The sequence below is a fragment of the Epinephelus lanceolatus genome, chromosome 20 (assembly GCF_041903045.1).
Source record: "Epinephelus lanceolatus isolate andai-2023 chromosome 20, ASM4190304v1, whole genome shotgun sequence".
Taxonomy (NCBI): domain Eukaryota; kingdom Metazoa; phylum Chordata; class Actinopteri; order Perciformes; family Serranidae; genus Epinephelus; species Epinephelus lanceolatus.
In genome coordinates, this window is record NC_135753.1 from 18,417,569 (window position 1) to 18,439,019 (window position 21,451).

The following is a 21,451-nucleotide window of genomic DNA, read 5'->3' on the forward strand; positions in this document are numbered from 1 at the left end:
ATCTGGCTCGACAATAGGTCGAGTCTCTGCTTTTTGCATGATATGAATAAAACATGTATGACGCAATTTGTGACACCACAGATGACAAACTCAGTGCTATAATCAAACCAATCAAACAGCTGCCCCAAAAACAGCATTTATTTGCTGCATTTTATGTTGTTGGGGTTTTTGTTTTTGTACACAAAACACAAATTTTATTTTATTTTATTTATTTATTTATCTATTTTTTATTCTTATTCTTTTTTTTGCCATGTTCTGGGGCACTGGTTTATTGCTGCCTTTTCGACATTGCTCACTGTGTAGTATTTTAATTTACCTGATACTTATTTTCCACTCCTCTTTTGAACATTACTTTGAATACTATCTATCTATCTATCTATCTATCTATCTATCTATCTATCTATCAATCTATCTATCTATCTATCTATCTATCTATCTATCTATCTAACAGACAGGGTTTTGTCTTTCACTAACTGTAAATACTTGCATTTAACATGATTTCTCTCCATGTGGTGATGGGTGTCGATGGGTGCTCTGCTTCATTGGGGGTGCAAGTGGGTGATTTTTCCTTTTAAAGGAAGCAGACAGCGGCTGACAGGGAGCTTGACAGTGAGCTGTCGCTCTGCTCTTCGCTCCTCAGGAGGTAGATGTCCTCAGAGTGGAAGTCAATAGGAGGATTTCACAGGGTTTTTTTTTTTGTTTTTTTCACCCAGTCAGAAACAGTTGTGTAATGACTTCGGGAAGAGGAGGAGGGCTGTAAAAAGTAAGGCAATGGAGGGAGATGGGCCACTGCCTCGACACTGTTTAATTAAACCCTTAGAGACTACTTGCTGTATGGGAACAAGGGCCAAATGAGTTGCTGGGTCATGTGCATTCGTTCTGCCACATGAATAATACAAAACACTGCAGGCTCATTCAAAATAATCTGAGAATACTGCTCCTTCCAGGGCTCTGCCCATGTGACAGGAAAATCCAGGGAGTTTTGTCTCTGCTTCTATTCAATTACTGTGCTCAGGAGAGCGGTCGTTAAAGAACATATGCAGCAGGAGAGAGACACTGCAGCTCAGGTGACTTGGCAACAAAGACATGAAGGAAATACAAGATGATTAAGATTTGGCAGGGTTTGATTATTATGAAGACATTGTGTTATTGTGTATAAATTACACTGCAGCTAGGGAGCAATTTGGTTAGAGCTACTCCAATAAATATGTTTCTATTACCAATCTATGAAATAGTAAAAGGGTCGCTCATAGTCCACACTGAATTATGAAGAGATAGACATTCTTCTGAGCATTTTAGTGTCTTTAGGTCATTGTTTTGGTTTTATGGTTCATTGTTTTAGTTCACTCTCACTGCTCTCATCTGTGTCTGTTCGTATATACCATGATGTATACCACATGTAATCATGAGCCAATAATCTGTATCCCATGTAATTGTGAAAGCTGCAATAATGTGACGAATGTGCTGACGGGAGTAAAAATGGAAATAATATAAAGAGCAAAGTCCATGTATCAAGGTAGGTTGGGGTGGTGGATGGTCAAACAAATGTACAACTTTCCCCCATGAGCCCGGTGTTCATGCCCCGTGTGAAACAATTTTTAGTTATTTTAAGGTACGTGGTCATGTCATCATGTGCATTATGTATAATATAACATTAAAAATGTAATGTTACAACAGCCAACTTTGTGTCTTTTCTGAAACCTGTGTAATTTTACTTTTTTAAAAACCTAACCTACATAACGTTCCCTCCTAAACCTAACTTCTGTCTCATTATTTTCCTAAACCTACGTTACATTACTTTCCTGACCCTAAACTACGTAATTTTACTTTCCTAAACCTAAGCTACGTAACATTACTTTCCTAAACCTAGTCAACATAATTTTACTTTCCTAAACCTAGCCAGTGTCACCTAACTTTCCTTAATCTAACCTACATAACGTTATTTTCCTAAATCTTACCTAACATTACTTTCCCAAACCTCGCCAACATTAACATTACTTTCCTAAACCTAAGCTAGGTAATGTTACTTTCCTAAAACTAACCTACATCACATTACTTTCCTGACCCTATGTACGTAATTTTACTTTCCTAAACCTAACCAACATGGCATTACTTTCCAAAACCTAGCCAACGTAACTTAACTTTTCTTAATCTAACCTACATAACGTTACTTTCCTAAACCTTGATGATGTAACTTTACTTTCCTAAACCTAACCTACATAACGTTAAGTTTCTAAACCTAGCCAATGTAACATTGCTTTCCTAAACCTAACCTAGGTAACGTTAATTTTCTAAACCTAGCCAGCGTAACTTAACTTTCCTTAATCTAATCTACATAATGTTACTTTCCTAAATCTAAACACCATTACTTTCCCCACCCTAGCAGTTGTAACTTTACTTTCCTAACCCTAACCTACATAACTTAACATTAATTACATAACGTGATGATGCCCAACCATCTGTCTTTTCCTAAACCTAACCTACATTACTTAACTTTCCCAAACTTGTCCTGCATAACTTTACATTAAGTAAGTAGCTTTACATGAAGTGCATAACGTGACAGCACCTAACCATGATTCTTTTCCCAGAACTAACCAGTAGGGGTGCTAATTCATGAGATATGATATGAACCGTGGTATGAGGATATGTTGACTTGTAGATACAATATGATACAACACAATAAAAAAAATACTAAGACATGTTTATCTTTAAGCATTTATTTGTAAGAGTCCATAAAAAAATGAACATTTCTCAGACATTTCCACATTTCCGCTCACTTAAAAACCTGTCAGGGACAAATCAGATGACAAAAACCATATTTTGCTTTAGAAACCTTTTACAAAAACACCCATAGAAGGTTAAGATATTGCTGAATCCACTCAGTACAAAGAATCCTATCAAAAAAACAATATAATAACCAAAGAGGGTTTAGTATTTATTATGCACAGTGGCTAGAAGAGGTTAAGAGTGGATAATATTGCTGCCAGAGTGTTGATTGTCAGTTTTCATGTCTGAATGAGGAGTGAACAGAACATGTTCATTTCTTTCTGTAATAAAACTCTCTCTTCAGTGCTTTCAGTCGGCTTTACTCTCACATTCCCCAGATGTCCCTCTCCCTCCTTGTCTCTGGTGAAAAAGGATCCACTGAATAGCTTGACCTTCACTTATTCTCACATGCAAAACAGTATTACTGCAGTAATTTTCACGCTTATCACAAACAAGGCTGCTACTGTAATTCTCCTTTCTCTTAAACTCTTTTAACACACTTTCTGAAAACGTGTGTTGTAAAAAGTGAAGAAGTCCAATCATAGGAGATTAATTAAAGCTCAGAATGCTCTCTGTACATCCACAGGGCCCACCCACAATAAATACAGCAATAGCAAAAGCTTAACTAATAATAAAAATGTATCTTCGACAAAACAAAACATTGAAGTGAAGTCTCTGCAGGCTACCGTCTGGCTGACGCAATGTAGGCAGGAGTTAAGCTCTGCACTGCTGCTGATAGACAAGGTGAGATACAGCGCAGCAGTGGGGATGTCGGGCCTCTGATACATAGCAACGATGAACTAATGCCATATATGATTGATGGCACTTCTGCCAACAAGTGTATATATATTTATATGTGTGTGAGTGTGTGTGCTTAAAAAAAGGCACCAAGTCCACCAAACCGAGGGAAGTGTCGTGAAGGCCTTTTCTTTTTGGACTCTGCATCCTTTAGCCACACCTTCTTCCTCTTTGTGTCCATGTGTCCTACAAAATAAAAGAACATATTCTTTAATATTTAGAGTAACAAGACATCAATAAGATCAAATTATGGGGTTGCCAGGTTGCAAAAAATCTCTATTGAAAGGTACCTGAGAAGATTTATACTACTCTCACATCTGTCAGTTAAATATGATGCTAGCACCAGCAAGGGTAGGCAGATTTTTTTTTTTTTTAAAGATTATTTTTGTGGGCTTTTTGCCTTTAATGACAGGACAGAGAGTGAAATGGGGAGACAGAGAGAGAGTGGGGACTGACATGCAGCAAAGGGCCACGAGACGGATTTGAACCCGTGGCCGCTGCAGTGAGGCAATGCCTCTGTACATGGGGCGCCAGCACTATCCACTACCCTACCGACGCCCTGGCAGATTTATTTTTGCTTCATTCAGCAGAAATCCCACAATGAAGTGTGAGCATATTGTAATTCAGGTGGACTGAGATAAAGCTAGACTTCTGACCCTCCTCTTGGCTCTGTTTTGTGCTTTAGAAAATCTAGTCCAGGACAGGAGACTTTGACTAATCACAGGTCATGTCAGAGAGAGGGTGTTGCTATTTGCTGTTCTACAAATGCAGATGCACGTGGACATTCCTTTGGTGAAAGCCTTATTTGATGGCGGGGGCAAAAGTTGCTATTCCAGTTTTGGCAAAAACTATCAACACCGCAAAGTAACCCATGGAAGAAAGAGGGGCTTATCTAAAAGAAAGACTTACAATTTAAGAAACACAACAAGTGTCAGTATCAGTGAAGCTTTTAAGAGATGGACAGAAAATGCTATTAATAATTTAGCCTTCTGCTAGCTTTGACTTCAAGTTCACGCGTATGTAGCTAATGTTAAAGCCTAAAACTAACGTGTGCCTGACTCCTCGCCACTACTGACCAACTTGCTGGGAGGAGAGCAAGCAGCACCTCCAGAGGCAGACCTCCAGTCAGTGGCGGCACCAACCTGAATCCAGCCAGCTCAAACCCCAGCTCATGGGGACCACAAAGCCCCCACTCCCTGCTGGTTCAGCAAACTTTCTGTTGCTGCTGTTACACAGGTTAGACCTGGCACTGCTGCTGGTCCCCAGCCTGCTATGACACCCGACACTGGGGGGTTTGCACTGACCACTACAGCTGCCAACCAAATCTCCGTCTCCAAAGCTGCTGCATGGTTTTCACCCGGGGGAGGTAGTTCACAGTGGTGTGGAGCAAGGCGAAACCATTGGGTAGCAATCTAGTTCATTCTTGTCTCATTTGTGCTCCCATAAACAAAAAGAAGCAGGGGAAGCAAGGAGGAGCCGAGTGAATGCGCTATGTCAACTGTACAATAAAATAAGATTAATAAATCAATATATAGGGCTGCAGGAGGACAGTGTGTTTTCAAATTCTGCCGTTTTGGTTTTGTTTTGTTTGCCTTTTCCAGATTTCTGCCTATCCAAGCTTTCAGACTGGATAGAGAGCGCAAAACAGCTAGCCTGGCTGTGTCTAGGAAATAAAAGTTGCCTACTTGCACTAAAGCTCACGAATAAATATGTTATACCTTATTTGTTTAATTCACACAACAACCAAAATCTAACACATTATATTTTTTCATTTTAATAGCTTTGATTATTCTGAGAGGGAAAATGTGCAATAAATCTATATTTGAAGCTAATAAATTGTGGTGCAGATGGCAATGGGAGAACTTTGCATAGAGGACTTTCTGCCAGAAAGCCGTGTGAATTTTAACCCAAACCAAGATTTTTTTTTCTCCCTAACCTTAACCAAGAAATCCCTTTCTGGCAGAAAGCCCTCTTGGTAAACTTCTTCCAACAGTGTTCAGATGTCATGCAGTCCAAAATGTCAAATGGCTGTCATTGTGGATTTGAAAGCTAAAAAGACGAGTGTGAGGTGAGAGGATAAACAGGATGAACACCAGCAGCCAAAGTGTTATTCTTATAAATGAGTTGTAACTTATCTATAAAGTATTAGTAAATGATTAATTATCTATTAATACAGCCATTAGTCACGGCTTGTAAGAGTGGATTATTAGAAAGTGGAACAGACTTCTTCTCACATTTAAAAACTTTCAGCCGGCAGCAGTAGCTAAAAACACCCTCTCTCTGAGGACCCATATTTGAGTAGTTTGTGTCATTATCTCAGACAGAGAATTAGGGCCTTTGTTTGCAACCCAGCAGGAAGACGTATGCACAGTTAAATTAAAGGTTCCCTCCTTAACTAACGAAGCAGCTTTTATAAAACATTCGGCGACTGTGTGTCACAGATAATTGCTCAGCTTTTGTGTGACTTTCTGACCCCGTGGGGAAAACAGAGGGAGACCTCTGACCTCTGGTCGTTACTGTGGCATGGAACAGAGCCGTCTAATGAACACCTCTGTCCTCGGTGTTTACATGTGCCAATCAAACACGCCACTCTTCGTCACCGTCCTTTGTGCGGCCATCAGACACAAAAGCAGACAATTAGCTGTGCTTATTAAGACTCTACTCTTTAAAGTAGAGCCCTGTGTGCTGGTAATTAATCAGCACTGCAGTGGCGGGTGGGCGGACCTCTCGTTAGTCCGTGGCTCTGTAGGCCATGCTCCTCCTCTTCCTCTGAGGGGTTCTGGGCGGAGTTCCTCAGGTAGCGCTGATGCAGACTGAGGCCAGGAAGTGTGTTCTGTCTGCGGCGGCGAAACTCATCCTCCAAGGGGTCTTCAGCTGCAGCGTCTGTGGGTGTGGGCAGAGCAGAGGAGAGCAGGAATGAATCACACCTAAACCCTCTCTTCTCGCTGTCTGGATGGATGGCCTGGGGTGTTCAACATTATTTTTTTTTCTATAGCGTCTTTGCATTTCAGCCTTCTGACATGAGATGTGTGGTGCAAAAAAAAAAAACTCAGCTGAAAGGAAAACATATTACCTTGTGATGCCCTTGGCAGTGTGAATACAATCAGACAGGAAGAAACATACATCTATTACAGCAAGTTGAGCACAAGTGCAAAAAGCATATTGATGTAACCAACATGAAACAACAAAGATGATATAAAACAAGAAGTTGAAAGAGTCCCTAAGGCGATACAGACCCCTCCCTCCTTTCAAACGCCAACCATATATTTCATTCATATTTCATCTGCCTGACTTTATTGTGATTAGTCATGTAAATAAAATGAGATTTGGTTATTCTTTTCTCTAGGTAATTTACATTTATATTGAATTAGTGGCAGGCAGGGTATAGAGGGGGGGAGACTTATTATGCTGCGAGATTACAGGCAGATCTCATCGCCATTGTGTTGTGTAATTAAGGCAGTGAAGAGGAGAAGAAAGGAGGCCAGATGCTCGCCGTGCTGAACCTGGTCCCATTTAGAGGAGGATCTGCAACAGCATTTTCAAAAATCCCCTGCACGGTGTATAACAGCCTGGCCTTAAACACATCAGAAGTCATTAGACACATGACAGCTTTGTTTGACATATTGCTGTACACCTGTGGGAGCCCCTCGACGTAAACATATAGTCATTTTAATCATTAATGCAGAATGTAAAACGACATGAGAGATTGTGGCTACATTGCAACACTATCCTTGATGTTTCTTCTTTGCTTTATGTGATATTTCAGAGGGAGATGGCTCTGTTTGGATGCTGTCAGGAGGAGCTCAAGGGTTTTTAGGCAATTAAGGATGGCTGCATGTGCTCAGGTCTCAACAGATACGAAGACGTCACTGGATTTCAATTCTCTTAGAACAGGCATCTTATTACTGCAGGACCTCCATTCTGACCCTCCATTTCGATTTCTTTGTCACAAAAGCTTTTCAGGTGTGTTAAGGTCGAAATTGGCTGAGTAAACTTGCCATACGTGGTTTATTTTCTCGCTGAAAACAGGTGATTTGTGTGGCTTTGGTCCCAGACTTCTTTATTTTAGAGTTTGCAAATCAGCTTTTTAAATTGAACACACTTTTAAAAACACAGAGTTGACCCCTGCGAGGAGAGACCAGCACCCAGCGGGCCCAACAGAAACAGGACAATTTACTCTCAAGGCTCTCAAAGCTACTTGTTCTCCAAACAGCTCTGGAAAAAAACAACTAATCCCATCCTGCATTCATCTGGTGATCCAATCAGGTGCAGTTAGACAGCGGGATTAAGCCAACATGTATGTGACTCCAAGCTTGTGCGCTTTGTTCCACAGGATCAATATTTGGGGCTATTATGGGCCAGGTTACCTGGGTGATAAGATTCCTTCCGCTATCAAGTCGCGTAATCCATCATCAGTTAATTAATTTCAACAAAGACAATATCAAAGTGCAGTGATGATAATGAGCTCTTTTAATGCTCATAAAGGCAGCCTTTTATTTTCTGGATCAAGGACTTAATTTGAAAAGCAGAGTGAACACAGTTCTGGATGCTTTCATTTGCAGCTATTGTCTTGAGAGTGCCTGTCATTTGTCTCCGGGCCAAACAATGCTGCGTGAATCTGTAAAAAGCTGTTTGATACACACCGTCTAGACTGCAACACAGAAGCGTGCACACAGGCACAGGCACCCGGGTTAACACCTAAACACACACAGACACAAAATCTTTGTGTGACGGACAAAAGCTGCCTTACTTGCAGCCGGCTGGAGCCTAAAGCCTAAAATAAATCACTGTTCAGGAGGAGGCTAACCCTACATGACAACTACAACTGTGGACCAGATTATTTTCAACTCTCCGCCTTCCCCTGGTTCAAGACATCTGGTGCCGTGCTGATGTGACTCTACTGCTGAGCGCAGAGAGATACAGTCTGTGTCCTTGTTCAGACACGGCCAAAGAGAAACTGGCAGCTTATCTTTGCCATCGTTCATAAAGTGGCCAGCAGCTCCGGGCCGATTCGATGCTTCACGCTTAGCTGTCAAGCAGACGAGGTGGAGGGGGGTTAACACCGGATGCTGCTTTCTGCCGACAGGAAGCCATCTTTCATAACACGGGGGAACTCAGGGACAGGAAATCACGGTATTGTGTGTCATATTGGAATGGATGGATGCAGGAGAAAGGGATACAAGACTTTATTTCTAACAAGAAAATACACAGCCAGTTTTTTTAAAATCATAACTTATAAAACCAGTACTGATAAATATGAATAATGAGGATTGAATTGATGAATTTAAAATTTTCTGATTAAAAATCAATTTTTAAAAAATCATGTTTACATAAGTCATGTGTTGCTCCAGTTATTATACTCATCGCAGCCTGGTTTCTTCAGTGTTTGTGATTCCTGTTGAGGAAATTATCCTTCAGCCAGATGATGTCATGCTGTCTTTTGTATACAAACAGTGTCACCTAGTGGCCACACAAGGAAGGGTCCACCTTCAGATTCAAATACCTGATAAATGGCAATCCTTCATTTTTTCAGGGACAACTAAGGTCTTATGATGTTACATTTATTCTGCTTACTATTTTGTAATTTTTCTTGTATAACTTTACACTTACAAGGCCCCAAAGTGCTGGAATTCCCTGGCTGAGGGGATTAGGCTGGCTAGTTTTCCCTTTTAATGCCTGATTTGTACTTTTGTGGTTTGTAACTTTTGTGTTTTATTTCCTTTTGTTCTATTTTTCCTCTGTACACACTATTTTCCTTAGCTCTTAACATTTTTTTTTAAATATTGTATTGTATTATTTTTATGCACTTTGTGAAGCACTTTGTAACCTTGTTTAGATAAGCCCTGTACAAATAAATATTATTAATATGTTACTGGTTTTTTTTTTCTAAAACAGTGGTCCCTAAGAAAGGGGCAGGGCCCCCTAAACAAGGTGAAATAAATATAGAGGGTCCTGGGAGGAAATAAATGCCTGATTGATGCAACTTGCGACAAACATCATGCTCTTTCTCGGAATCAAAACCTAATTAATTTTGAACATACAGACACACTACACATATTTTCAGATTCAGAGTGATTCATTGTCTGCTTACACAGGCGTAAATATAGACAGTGCAGGCAGTGCAGTTGTGAGAGCAAGAGAGAGCAGGCCCTCCAACAATGTGATTTCTACCTTAGAAATATGCCTATGTTCAAAGAACTCTCATTAACTTAAAAAAAGGTGAAAAAAGGCAAACCCATCTGTATCATTTTTATTTTTGTAAAATAGTATCTTCTATAACAAAATTATACCCCTATTCTACATAAACTATAAATAAACTCTAAAAGGATTACATTTAATGAGTAATGTGTTATTTTCATTGGTATTTTCTGTCATATACAGATGCAATGATGATTGCTGGGTAAATATATATATATATATATGTATATATATGTGTGTGTGTGTATGTGTTGATGTTGTCCTGTGTTGACAATATGTGCGTAATAGCGTGCACTGGGGCCCATTGCAACTACCTTATGCAACTGGTTGGAGAGTAACTATTTACATGTAATTACATTACAAAATAAATGTGTTTGTAATCATTTATATTTACTGACAAAATAAATGTAATTAAAGTACAGTTAGGGGGAGACTGGGGAAGGTTTTAACACTTTCTGTCTCAGCACCTAGAACTTGTTGAATTTTTGTTTTATAGGTCTCGAATTTTGACACAAACCATCGTTATTTGTCCACTACAATAAAAAATGTCTCCAGCTTCTCCGCCTATATCACAGAACACATTAAAGGGGTGCTGCTACAAGCTGCAACACCACCGGGGTAAGTTGTAACAATAAGAATAAAAAATAAAAATAACACAATCACAAAAATTACATGGAAAAAAACTGGTACATACCAATTCCTACTAAGGTCCTACTCACTAACCTGTACCTGTCAGATGATTAGAACCTCACATGGATTAAGTCCAAAACACAAGTCCCCTGCCTCAGTTGAGACATCCTTTTGCTGTCTATTGAGGACTTTTTGACTGCTGTGACCCCCCACACAGCGCAGCTGTGTTGATCCTCTTTCTCCGAGGTTTTGAAATTTCATGCAGTGTCTGCTCAGTGTCACATGGCAGACAGAGTGTTATTTGGGGACAGACCTCACTGTCTCTCCCTGCCTCACCTCATGCGATGCTGATTTGAGTACGTGAGCAAGCTCACCCCTAGCAGTTTTTCCCTCAAACTCTCTTGGCCTGCTAAAAAAAAATGAGTAATATAAGTAGATAAAATGTGTTAAGTTGTCACTGGGGTTAGTTTTAACACTTTTATAAAAGGTGTTACAACCATCTTCAACCCTGTCATCCAGTGTTTGGTGAGCTGTAGTAACATGGTGGTTTAAACTAAGCAAAGATGTAATGCCTCACATTACTATGCTGTAAAGCCCTGTGAGGCAAATTGTGATTTGTGATATTGGGCTTTATAAATAAAATTGATTGATTGATTGATTGATTGATTGACATTTTACCTAAGATACTACTCTCTAATTTAATACATGTTACATAATTCTGACTTTAACAGCATCAGTACTAATCAAAAAAATATACTTTCATATCTGAAAATCAGTGTTTTGGCTGTAAAATCTGCACACCTCTTCACACAACTATGACATGTCACATGCACAGTCAGGAAGGAAGTGGTCATCCAATAAAAATGTATTATGATTCATAGGTCATCCCTTTTTGGTGAGAGTGGTGCTGTTACAACTATCCCTGGTCCCTACTAATCAAAATGTTAGTGATTACAAAAGGATTACATCTGAATATATTGTTTTTGGTAAAACATTTACATATAGAGTAAAACATTCATTCTGTTGCTCTGCATCTTTTTGCCTTCTTCTGTCATACAGCCTATTTCTGGACATATTTCGGCTTTATCGTCCAGTTTAAAACATTTGTTAGAAAAGTATTGTAGCTATGTCACTTTTTTTTGTCACTGTCTATAGTGTGATTTATAGAGTGAGAAAATGGTGATTTATGCTAGTTACTGTCATGTGACCTTGGTGACCTTGGGTGTTTTGAAAGATGCCTTTATAATAAGATGTATTATTATTTTTATTATTATTATTTGTGTGTTATAGTTATTATTATAATCATCATTATTATCATTGTTATTATTATTATTAATATTAGTGTATTATAGTTGGGGTGGTTTTTGTATTATTTTGTATTATTGTATAATTTGTGTGTTATAGTTTGCACCATTAAGGAGCTGGCTATTACACATCATGACTCCAACTGTTCTAATTCAGTTTTTGGTCTTATTTTCACCTGTTACTCTACAATGAATGATTAATGGTGATCAAAACTACTTCCTGACCTCTAAATAACGGAATTTGTCACAGTATTGAAGAAGCACACATAGGCTGAAAAGTTACGTTACTTTGATGGAGTAATTAAAGTAATTATGTCACTTAAACAAATGATCTATGACCTATGATCTGTAACCTATTATATTTCAAAAACCTTCCCAAAACTGGCCATGAGCGTCCATAAATCTGCTTAGAAATCACAGACAAAAACATAACAGCGAAACCTGCCTAAGAATTATCCCATTTTAAGGTTTTCTTCTGTGTCAAATTAATTTCAGTGACAAGTAAGAAAATAAGAAGAATTTTATCGGTGACAGAAACTTCTAATAGCTAATTCGGCATATTTTTAATGGCGCTAACTTGCCAAAATTTTAACAAATATAGGCCAAAAAAAGCAAAAACGGGGCTAAAGTTGTAGCCCAAAGTTAGCTTACAGGCTACATGGAAACAACTGATTCCCAAGTTATGTGAACTGTCGCTCCAAAAATAAACACACGGAAGACAACGAGTGATCAAATTCTCTATAATTTATGGTTTTAACACATTATAAACCTTGTTAACGTTAATCCAGGAGAGGGGGCTATAGCACCATAAATATAATTCCCTCTGCTGCAACACCGATTCAATTGTTAATTCCCACTAAAACATGAAAATCTGACGTCGACATGTTTGTGTAGAAGCTGAAATTATCATATTTTTCTGATGAGATATTGTATCTTATTGCTAGTTCGTTAAGTAATCTCTAGCTATAACATATAGCTCTAATTTACTCACACTCACAGAGAGGGGAGAGGTAGAGGGCGAACAAGCTACCGGTATGAAGCAATGGATTAGCGCAGGGCTGCAGTGTCACCTAGCAACAAGACTGCGCAGGCGCACACGCCACTTCAATCAGTAAGGAGAAAAAGGAAATTGAACAAAACAAGTCAAAATAGTGGAAGACATGGCCTTCACAGTAAAACACACTCTGTCTCTGTATCTCCCCCCCACACACACGACAAACTGTACATCCATAAATGTTAAATATCATAACTGTTAGCCACATCAGCCTGACTCAACTTTAAGACCTCACCCTGCTCTTTTCTTTCTCCTCAGTTTCCCTCTCCTGACGTGTCTCTCGCAAAAATATGCAGTGAGGCTTGTGTAAATAAACTAGCCCTGAGCACATTCCTCAAGAAACACACACACACACACACACTGTCTCTCTCTCACGTCTGTACACAGTGACCTATGAGCCAGCTGCAATCACTACTCGATTTAACTTTGGATCTAAGCCTATCATGTCTGATGTTTTATGCGACACAGAGACAGTTCATGCAAGCAGACCTAAGTTTAAAATGTCTGCAAGTGACATAAGTATTTAAGATGAGGATGAATGTTCTTGTTTAGCAGACAGGCTGGACAATTTAATTTCTGAGTCATTAGTTTTGCCTCAATGTCTGTGAGGAGCTCAGGTTGTGTTTGAGGGCGTATTCAAAGAGCTGCACCATCAGCACTTTTAAAAGCTCATAAAAAATGTCTTGATGGGAGGTGCAAAGAGAGAAATGAAGAAACCTGAGGAAGAGCATATGAATCCAGGAAGTTGCGTGTTGTTTCCTTCTCACCTGGCCCGTAAAGCTAAAGCATACCTACCCACACAGAAAAAAGAATACACCCCAGGGTTTGAGGATACAGGCGTGTCTTTGCTGGAAACAAGGTGATTATTTCCCATGATTTCTTAGATAAATAATTTTAGTGAAAGCACACACACAGCACATTACCAGTGTACTGTAGAATCAGTGACCAAGCCCTAATGTGAGTCACCAGGCATTAGTAGGTTAAAATAATGCACACTGTGAGCTGTATGATGGGTGAGTGTACAAAAGAAGCAGCCGCTGTGGTTTCCTTTATTGCGGTTATGTGAAGCAGGTTTAAAATGTGATCAGGCGCACACACACACACACACACACACACACACACCTCGTACATCCAGGAAGAGTGAGACAATGAAAAGCCACTCAAGCCAAAAGAAACACCACAAAGACACCAGGTGACTGCAGCAGACTTTCCACAACGTTCCACAAACTGAACTTTATTCTGAACTCTTTATTTTGTTTTGTCTTTTTACAAAGAATGAAAATTCCCCTGTCTGTCCGGTAACAGTGTAAAGTGTTGTGTGTGGGTCTAGGTTCACGGTTTGAGTTGCTGACACAGTTATAGTGAAACTACAAAGCAGCCTCCTGGAATCAGCAATCATGCAGAAAAAAACAAACCAAACAGACTGTGGTAATCTCAAATACACAAACAAACATAAAAGAAAAATGCACATTGTTATAATTAATTTATTAATAATCTATGTCATTCATTTTACACACGCGTGAACATGGTAATGGCTAACAGGTTAGCAAGGTGAAGTTCAAGTTAAAGACATAAGGGTGAAGTGGTTAAGCTTTACCATTCACTTGTTAAATTGGTCAAATGAAAAGAGCAAACATGACATGCGGAAGTCTAAATGTACAGCATCTTGTTTTCCAGCGACAATAAGAAAGACAATATCCACCCCAAAGGAAAAATAATATATATATATTTATAGCACATACCCAGCTTTGTGCTTATGGCAAAAATTAAAAGTACAATTCAATTATTGTAGTAAACAATAACACAAATCCCGACAAGATGGTCCCCCCCAGAAATAATGGAATAAATACAAATATACAAATACTGTGACATCTCTCTCACCTCCCATTGCAGCTAAGCTAAAATGAGAAAAACTGTTCTTCGGGAATGAGATGCAGGAGGACAGAGAGAGGAGAGACCAACCGCCGGTACCAAACATAGTCACTGGGCAAGGTTTTTTTTTTCCAGGTGTGAAAACTGTTATGTTGGTCAAATAGTTGTGGCGAGATAATTACTTGTTATCCAGTCTTAGGAGCTGCTCCTTACCATTAACTGTTAGGGATTTTAACTGACCGTCCTCCTCCACTTCCACCCGCTCCTGGCCATTCTCCACAATCCTGGAACAAACACAAAACGCAGGTGTCAGAGGAACCGTTGGGAAATAGTTTGACATTATGGGAAATACACCTTTCCACTTTTATGCCAAAAGTTAAGCCTGATTTATGGTCCTGCGTTAAATCAACGATGTACCTACGTCGTAGGGTACGTGGGTACGGAGGAGGCTCGCCGTGGCCCCCGGTGTAGCCTGACGTGCACCTCCCAAAAAATGTAACTACACGTCGAGGCAATGCAGACCCAGCGCAGACCGAGAGGGCTGTGATTGGTTTGCTTGGTAGCAACGCATTTCCGGTTCCGTATTTCCAGATTGCGCCATCCCCGCCATCTGTAAATATCTTCTGTTGCGATGTAGATGTTGCAGTATTAACATACTTTCTTTGACATCCAACAACTCCAACTCCAGCAAGATTCTCTCTCTCTCGGTCGCCATTGTTCACTGTGACCGGAAAAGCCGGAAGCTAAACAAAGAATCAACTAGAGACGACGATAACCATTCAGGAAAGGAACGCAGCCCCCTACCGCTCTGGCGGTGAATTGCACCGCAACGAAATGGAGTGACGGAGAAGTTCGAAGGGTTCACAACGGCGTCACTGCAACGACGTAGGTACGTCGTAGGTATGCCGCAGGACCATAAATCAGGCTTTGCACGAAAAGATCAGGGGTGAAACTGGGCCTTTCAAAAATGCAGTAAGGTAGACAATGAGCTACAAACTAATTTTCATCAAAATGAGCCGTCCTCTGAACTGGACAGTAACTCTGCTCTCTATGTGCAGCCAGCTATTCAACAAGCACACAGGGATCGTCTACACAGTGCAACAAAGAAATACTAAAAAAAATAGACTATGACTTCACTCTTACAAAGTTTAATCACTTCACATATCAATGGTCTCCTGCTGGTAATACTACAATACAAAAAAAAAAAAAAAAAAAAAAGGCTTTTGTTTAATTTTGGTAAATTTTTATTGGGCAAAGTTCACTCTAATACAGTGTCCTGTCCTTAAATATTCAATAACTGCTATGGTATTCAATAATATGGTCTTCTGTTATTTATGCTAACAGTTTGAAAAAAATGTGCTTTTCCAAAATTTGGGGGAATTTTCATTGAAAAAAAATGTAATAAATTCCCTCTTGAAGTGTCCTAAATATTCAGTAACTTCACTCTTAGAAAACCTTTTTTTTTTTTTTTCCCTTACGTGCGCTATGTTCTGAAAATTCAAAGACGACGACGTGTAAACTGTTCAACTGTTGTCGATGAATTTCGGTGTATTTTTCTACATATTTAAAACAAACTGTTCAGATTTTTAAAGATTTGTCAACATTCATAAATTATTTTGTGGTACTTTAACTAAATAATTTTCTGGACATGATGTCAAGTGTTTCCAATTTCTTTCCACAGTGCACAGGTGTAAAAAATTGAATGTGTGTGTTCAAGGTTGCATGAAGCTGGAGGCTGGAGAACAATATGGAGTGATGAGGGCTGGTGTAGCAGTGCCGGCAAGAAGGAGAAGACTGACACCACTCTCACGTAGCTACATCCAGCCAAATCAGCACGTTTCCCAAAATTTCAAACTATTTTTTTAAGATGCTGGTGAGTTTGCCATTTCAGTACCGTTTTGTGGTAATTTTTCTGCCGTTGATGAACTTGGTGGAGGTCGACACAGATCTGAAGTTACCCATTCCTCCTCCCCCTCCCCCACCGCCGCCGCCGCCAAAGGATGAAGAAGAGAAGGAAGTGAAGCCTCCGCCCACGTCTCCAAATGAGCTAAAACCTGTGAAAGAGCACACATTCAAAAAAAAAACCTCAGTCAAAATGGAAACACATCATGAACTCCTGATGAATCCAGCAGTGTCTACTACAAGTGGAGTTGTTTATTGGGACGTACGCACCTGAATCGAACCCTGAGAGGCTGTGCCCAAACGCTGGGAAGCTCCCAAACCCAAAGAGCGATCCCCCCATTCTGTTTCGGCTTGCGCCCCTCTGGCGACTGCGACTACCCCCGAAGAAATCATCAAATGGATCATCAGCTGTGGAGGGAAACATGGTACAAATTAGAGATTTGTGAATGAGAAAATGAGGAGACATTTAAGACTTTCAGGTCATACTGTATTGCAAAATCATTGTAGGTTTCATGGTATCATGGTAGGGAATCTAGATTTCAAAAGATTTAAGTACCATATAATAAAAAGGCTGTGTTGATGTAAGAGCATGAGTTTGTAATTTCTGGAACAATCTTAACCCTAAACTGTCAAAATGCCCACCACTAATTCTCATCCTAAAGCCCTGTGGACACGCTACTAATTGCACGCTGCCAATCTGGGTCACCCCAGCAGGATAAGGCTGGATCACTGGCACCATTTGCTGAAAGAAGACTCCTCCTTCAACCTTGAATGTACCAAGAGAGCAGTAAGAACGCTTCACTTGTTTCCTCTAAAAGAACTCTTAGAATAAAAGTATCCCCTGACCGCTGTTGTAACTGCATTACTGTCTGTTTACCCAGAATAAGACATTGGAGGAGACAGCTCAGCTCTTACAAAGCTGTCAGTAAGACAGCAGACATCAGTGGAAGACACAGAGAGGAATGTAAAAGCTGAGAAATGCTGCTTAAACACTGGAATTCTGGTTCAATGCTTGTGTACATGATCAGTGTACACAAAGAGATGGCTGGGAGAAAAATTAAGGCGTTCTCGCTCGCACTCTTATGTGCTCCCATAGAACTTCAAAAGACCTGTCGGGCATAAAGACTGAGATTAAATCAGTGAAGAATGTGCCACACCTAAAGCCTGACATTAGCAAGTTAGTCTGGAACCTCTCAGTTTATTTTCGATTTCCTGGGGGCGTTCTCAACAGTCTTCTGGCTAGACCTACAACCAGTCAGAGCAAAGACACAAGTGACGTAGCACTTACAGAGATGAGCTGTGACGGTGTAGCATTAATATGTTTGTGAACGAGTGTTGCAGTTTTTGCCAAGAGAATTTAAAAATAGTACTTCAACAAAGAGTTCCACGTTAGCTGCAGCCATCTTGGTTGTTTTCAAAAATGAGAATCCGAAAAAACTTAGTATTTTGCACAGATTGGCATGGTTTAGTAGTATGTAGAAGTGCACGCTTCAGCAAGTGCCTGTGACCGTCTAAGCCCGTGCTCTGAGTACACATTCATACTTTATACAATAAGTTGGACTGAGTGTCAAAGTATGGGCTAGTTTTATCTCTACAGCTTGGAAAATCAGGCAAACTACACTGAATAATAACAACAGGTATTAAGGCGTACATAATGCACTATTCATGTTTTCCTTGTATATTTAGTCTGACACCTATGTACATGGAAAATTATAGTCCACCTTGTAAGCTCATTTGGCCATCTACTGATGCAAGATACTACTGTACATTGATAGCAGAATACAGACACCCCAATGAAGTAGCTTTTAGCTGTCGGACATAATTTAGTCTTTCTAAAATAAATATATTTAAGCACTATTAGCTGCACATATTTTCCAGTGCAATGTTCTGATGGTCTGTTTGAGAATTTATTAGCAGTCAGGCAAAAAGTCATATGAAAACCTGCAGGGAAGTCCAACATCAGTCATAGTTGCAGCTGTGCCAACAGTACAAGGAACAAAAATCTAAGGGTATCTTCAAAAATCAATTATCATTAAAAAAATAAATAAATGAAAATCATCTATGTTTGAAGTTACAGTGACTAGTGAGGCGTCCTGTAGGTTTAATCTTGGGGTTGTGAAAAAGATTAGGATAATAAACTACTTTTTGGGCTACAGTTTTGCTAGCTTATCCAAAAATGACGAGACAGCCGAGTGCAAGCCGATGAGAACTTGCATCAGGAACACAACACTATGTGTGACAGAGGATGTTTGGTGAAATACGGAGTTTTTAGGGAGTCCTATTGAAAATGTCTCGACAGCGCCCCTCTTTACTAACCTAGGTTTATGTCCATTGTATTGTTCCCAGTACGCAAATCAGAAATGACATCATCACGTATTTGCGTAAAGCTGAAGGCTTCTGAACTTGTCAGTCATGTTCTGAAACATGCCCTATTAATACGGTTGATTAATGATAAATGGTTGTGATTGACCCGGGCCAGATCATCTAAAAATGTGTCTGAACGGCAGAAAGACCAGTCACATCTGCCAAAGCAATTAATACTTGCATATTCATCTGGTCCCCAGGCTACCACACCTGAATAACATGGAACAGGATGTATGGCAGAGAATTTATTAAAGTGACAGTGTCTATGTTTTTTTGTTTTTTTTAAACGTGCATGAACACCATAATGCACAGAGTCCAATTACAGGAGCTATCCAAGGAGATAATGTGGTGATATTTTTTTTATATTTGTGCTGTATGTTCAACAGAAATTGTGTGAAAAGTTTTTGATATCTCCTTCTTGTCTACTTCCTTCACATGTTCATTTGAGAATGAGTGTGTGCTGTTCTCGGCAGACAACTAAGCCCTTGTCATCGTGTGAATCTCTATTTGTCTCTGCAGCACACGCACAGGCACACGCACACGCACACACACCCCTCAGTTTGCTGGCCACTCTGAGGTGGGTGAGTGACAGATCCACAGCACCAGCTGGACTGGAGGATGGATGGTATTTTAAAAACATAACTGCACCCTCTTTTTTGTGGCTGCCATCTTAAGGAAAAGTCAAACCAAAATGGTTATTCATATCACTCCATCTGAGGAAACACTAAATATAGAATTGAAATAAACTTGACAAGATGGATGTTTGGACATATCCCGTTGCATGTCAATTAAGCATAATAAAAATTGTCCCTGGTCAAAATAGAACTTGAACTTTACCCTCAGTGGAGACAGCACCATGGTTTGGCTTTTTTTAAACGGTCCTTGTTTACTAGGGAGAATAAACAGCAACAGCTGTGCTCCACCACTTTATATTATCGATGTTAACAAGTTTTGACATTAATACAAGTCAGTTTATAAAAACAATCTGATAGAAAAGATGACTTTCCCTTAAAGCTCTGAATTAGTACGCCCCTCCCCCCTTTGAGCACCATTTCTCATATATGAGATTTCAGGAGTTTTTGTTGTAAACTCACACCAGAGGGTTCACATCGTACCACATTTTCCATGTACTCTGACACATGGAGACACACAGCGCGCACACACTTGGCGTTATTACATCTGCTTTTGTTTTAATACGGAAGCTATTTTTGAAAGCATTCCAGTTGAGTGATGTAGACGTTCAAATCCATCCTCTGCCTGCGTCTGAACTCCATATTTAGAGCTACACGGGGTGAACTACACATGCCTTCCAATCAGCCTTTTGCTGAACCCAGACAACCCAGCACAAGCACTAAACTCCTATAACTATATACAATACAACTACTGCCACATCTGATACAAACAGCTATCAGGCACTACAAGGATCTTTCAATCTAACAAATCAACAGTCACTGGTCAACAATATTTTACCTTAGCCAGACATATAATAACTTACATGGGTTGTATAAAAACCAGTGGGCTACCATCATTTTGCACTTCTGGGGAAATGCAGAGAGAAGTGGTAGACACAAGAAATGAGTGATATCTGTTAAGAACATTAAAAGTAACTGTTTTGAGCTGCTTTAATACTTGTTTTTTATTTTCTAATTACATTTTCTCTACTATGTTCATGCTGCACCATACACAGAAAGCGAATTCCTTTTGTGTGAAAACATACTTGGCAATAATCCTACTTGGATTCTGATCCTGAAAGTAATTATTAATAAGTGGCTACAAAAACTTAAACAACTGTCAAAATTGAGAGAAATTAAAGGGCATATTCAACACAAACAAATCACATACACTCTAAAATGCAGGGCTGCCACTAATGATTTGTTTTGATCGATTAATCTTCCTGTTATTTCACATTAAAAAGTGGATTAAAAGGACAAACATTGCAGTTTCCCACAGCCCAGGGTGATGTTTTATTCTCATAACCGAGAAGCTAAAAACTGTTTGGCAATTTACTAAATTTTTTTTACTTAGACCATTGATTGATTATCAAAAACAGTTGCCACGGACTGATTAACTGTTTCAGCTCTGCTTTCAATTCTTTGGGGGGGGAAAAAAAAAAAAAAAAAATTATGGCTAAAATGGCTGGACAATGTTAAATCAACATGCAACCTCCAGCTAGCTCACATTAACTGACCTTGCGTTCTGAGTTCTGAGAAAGTTCTGAGAAAGAATAGTATCAGTAACATTGTTAACACTGTGCTACATTACAGAGAAATACAAAACGGTACTAATGAACCTTCATTAATATAGGCCTATATTTTATCTACAAGTGCACGTCACACACTGAGCAAGCTGCCTGTTAATGACGCTGTCGGCAAAGCAGTAATGATTGTTTTAAGTGGCTAATGGGCATGTAGCTACTTCCATGTTTCAGATGACACGTCATGTTTGTAGTCGACCAATGAAGATGAGTTTACATATCACCTTGGGTTCGTCCTTCACCTTCTCAAAATGATCCCACACTTTGGATTTCCTGCCCACCATGTTATTAACTAGCCTGTGTAATAAC

At 39.6% G+C, this 21,451-nt stretch overlaps 1 protein-coding gene across 3 annotated transcripts in view; it reads right to left on the reverse strand.

Annotated features, from left to right (window-relative positions):
• Nucleotides 1–2,701: 2,701 nt before the first annotated feature.
• The window catches only part of dnajb6b (DnaJ heat shock protein family (Hsp40) member B6b), a 34,174-nt gene continuing 15,424 nt past the window's right edge, over nucleotides 2,702–21,451 (reverse strand). For 2 of the 3 annotated variants that reach the window (XM_033639053.2, XM_078162579.1), the window contains exons 6-10: nucleotides 16,795–16,932; nucleotides 16,517–16,676; nucleotides 14,836–14,906; nucleotides 6,289–6,447; nucleotides 2,702–3,750 (exon numbers count right to left, since the gene is read on the reverse strand). In XM_033639053.2, coding sequence (XP_033494944.1) covers nucleotides 3,641–3,750; nucleotides 6,289–6,447; nucleotides 14,836–14,906; nucleotides 16,517–16,676; nucleotides 16,795–16,932 — 638 coding nt within the window. In that variant the 3' untranslated portion in view covers nucleotides 2,702–3,640. Of the gene's footprint in view, nucleotides 3,751–6,288; nucleotides 6,448–13,943; nucleotides 14,907–16,516; nucleotides 16,677–16,794; nucleotides 16,933–21,451 lie in introns of those variants that run through there. The other variant, XM_033639054.2, reaches the window with a different exon arrangement.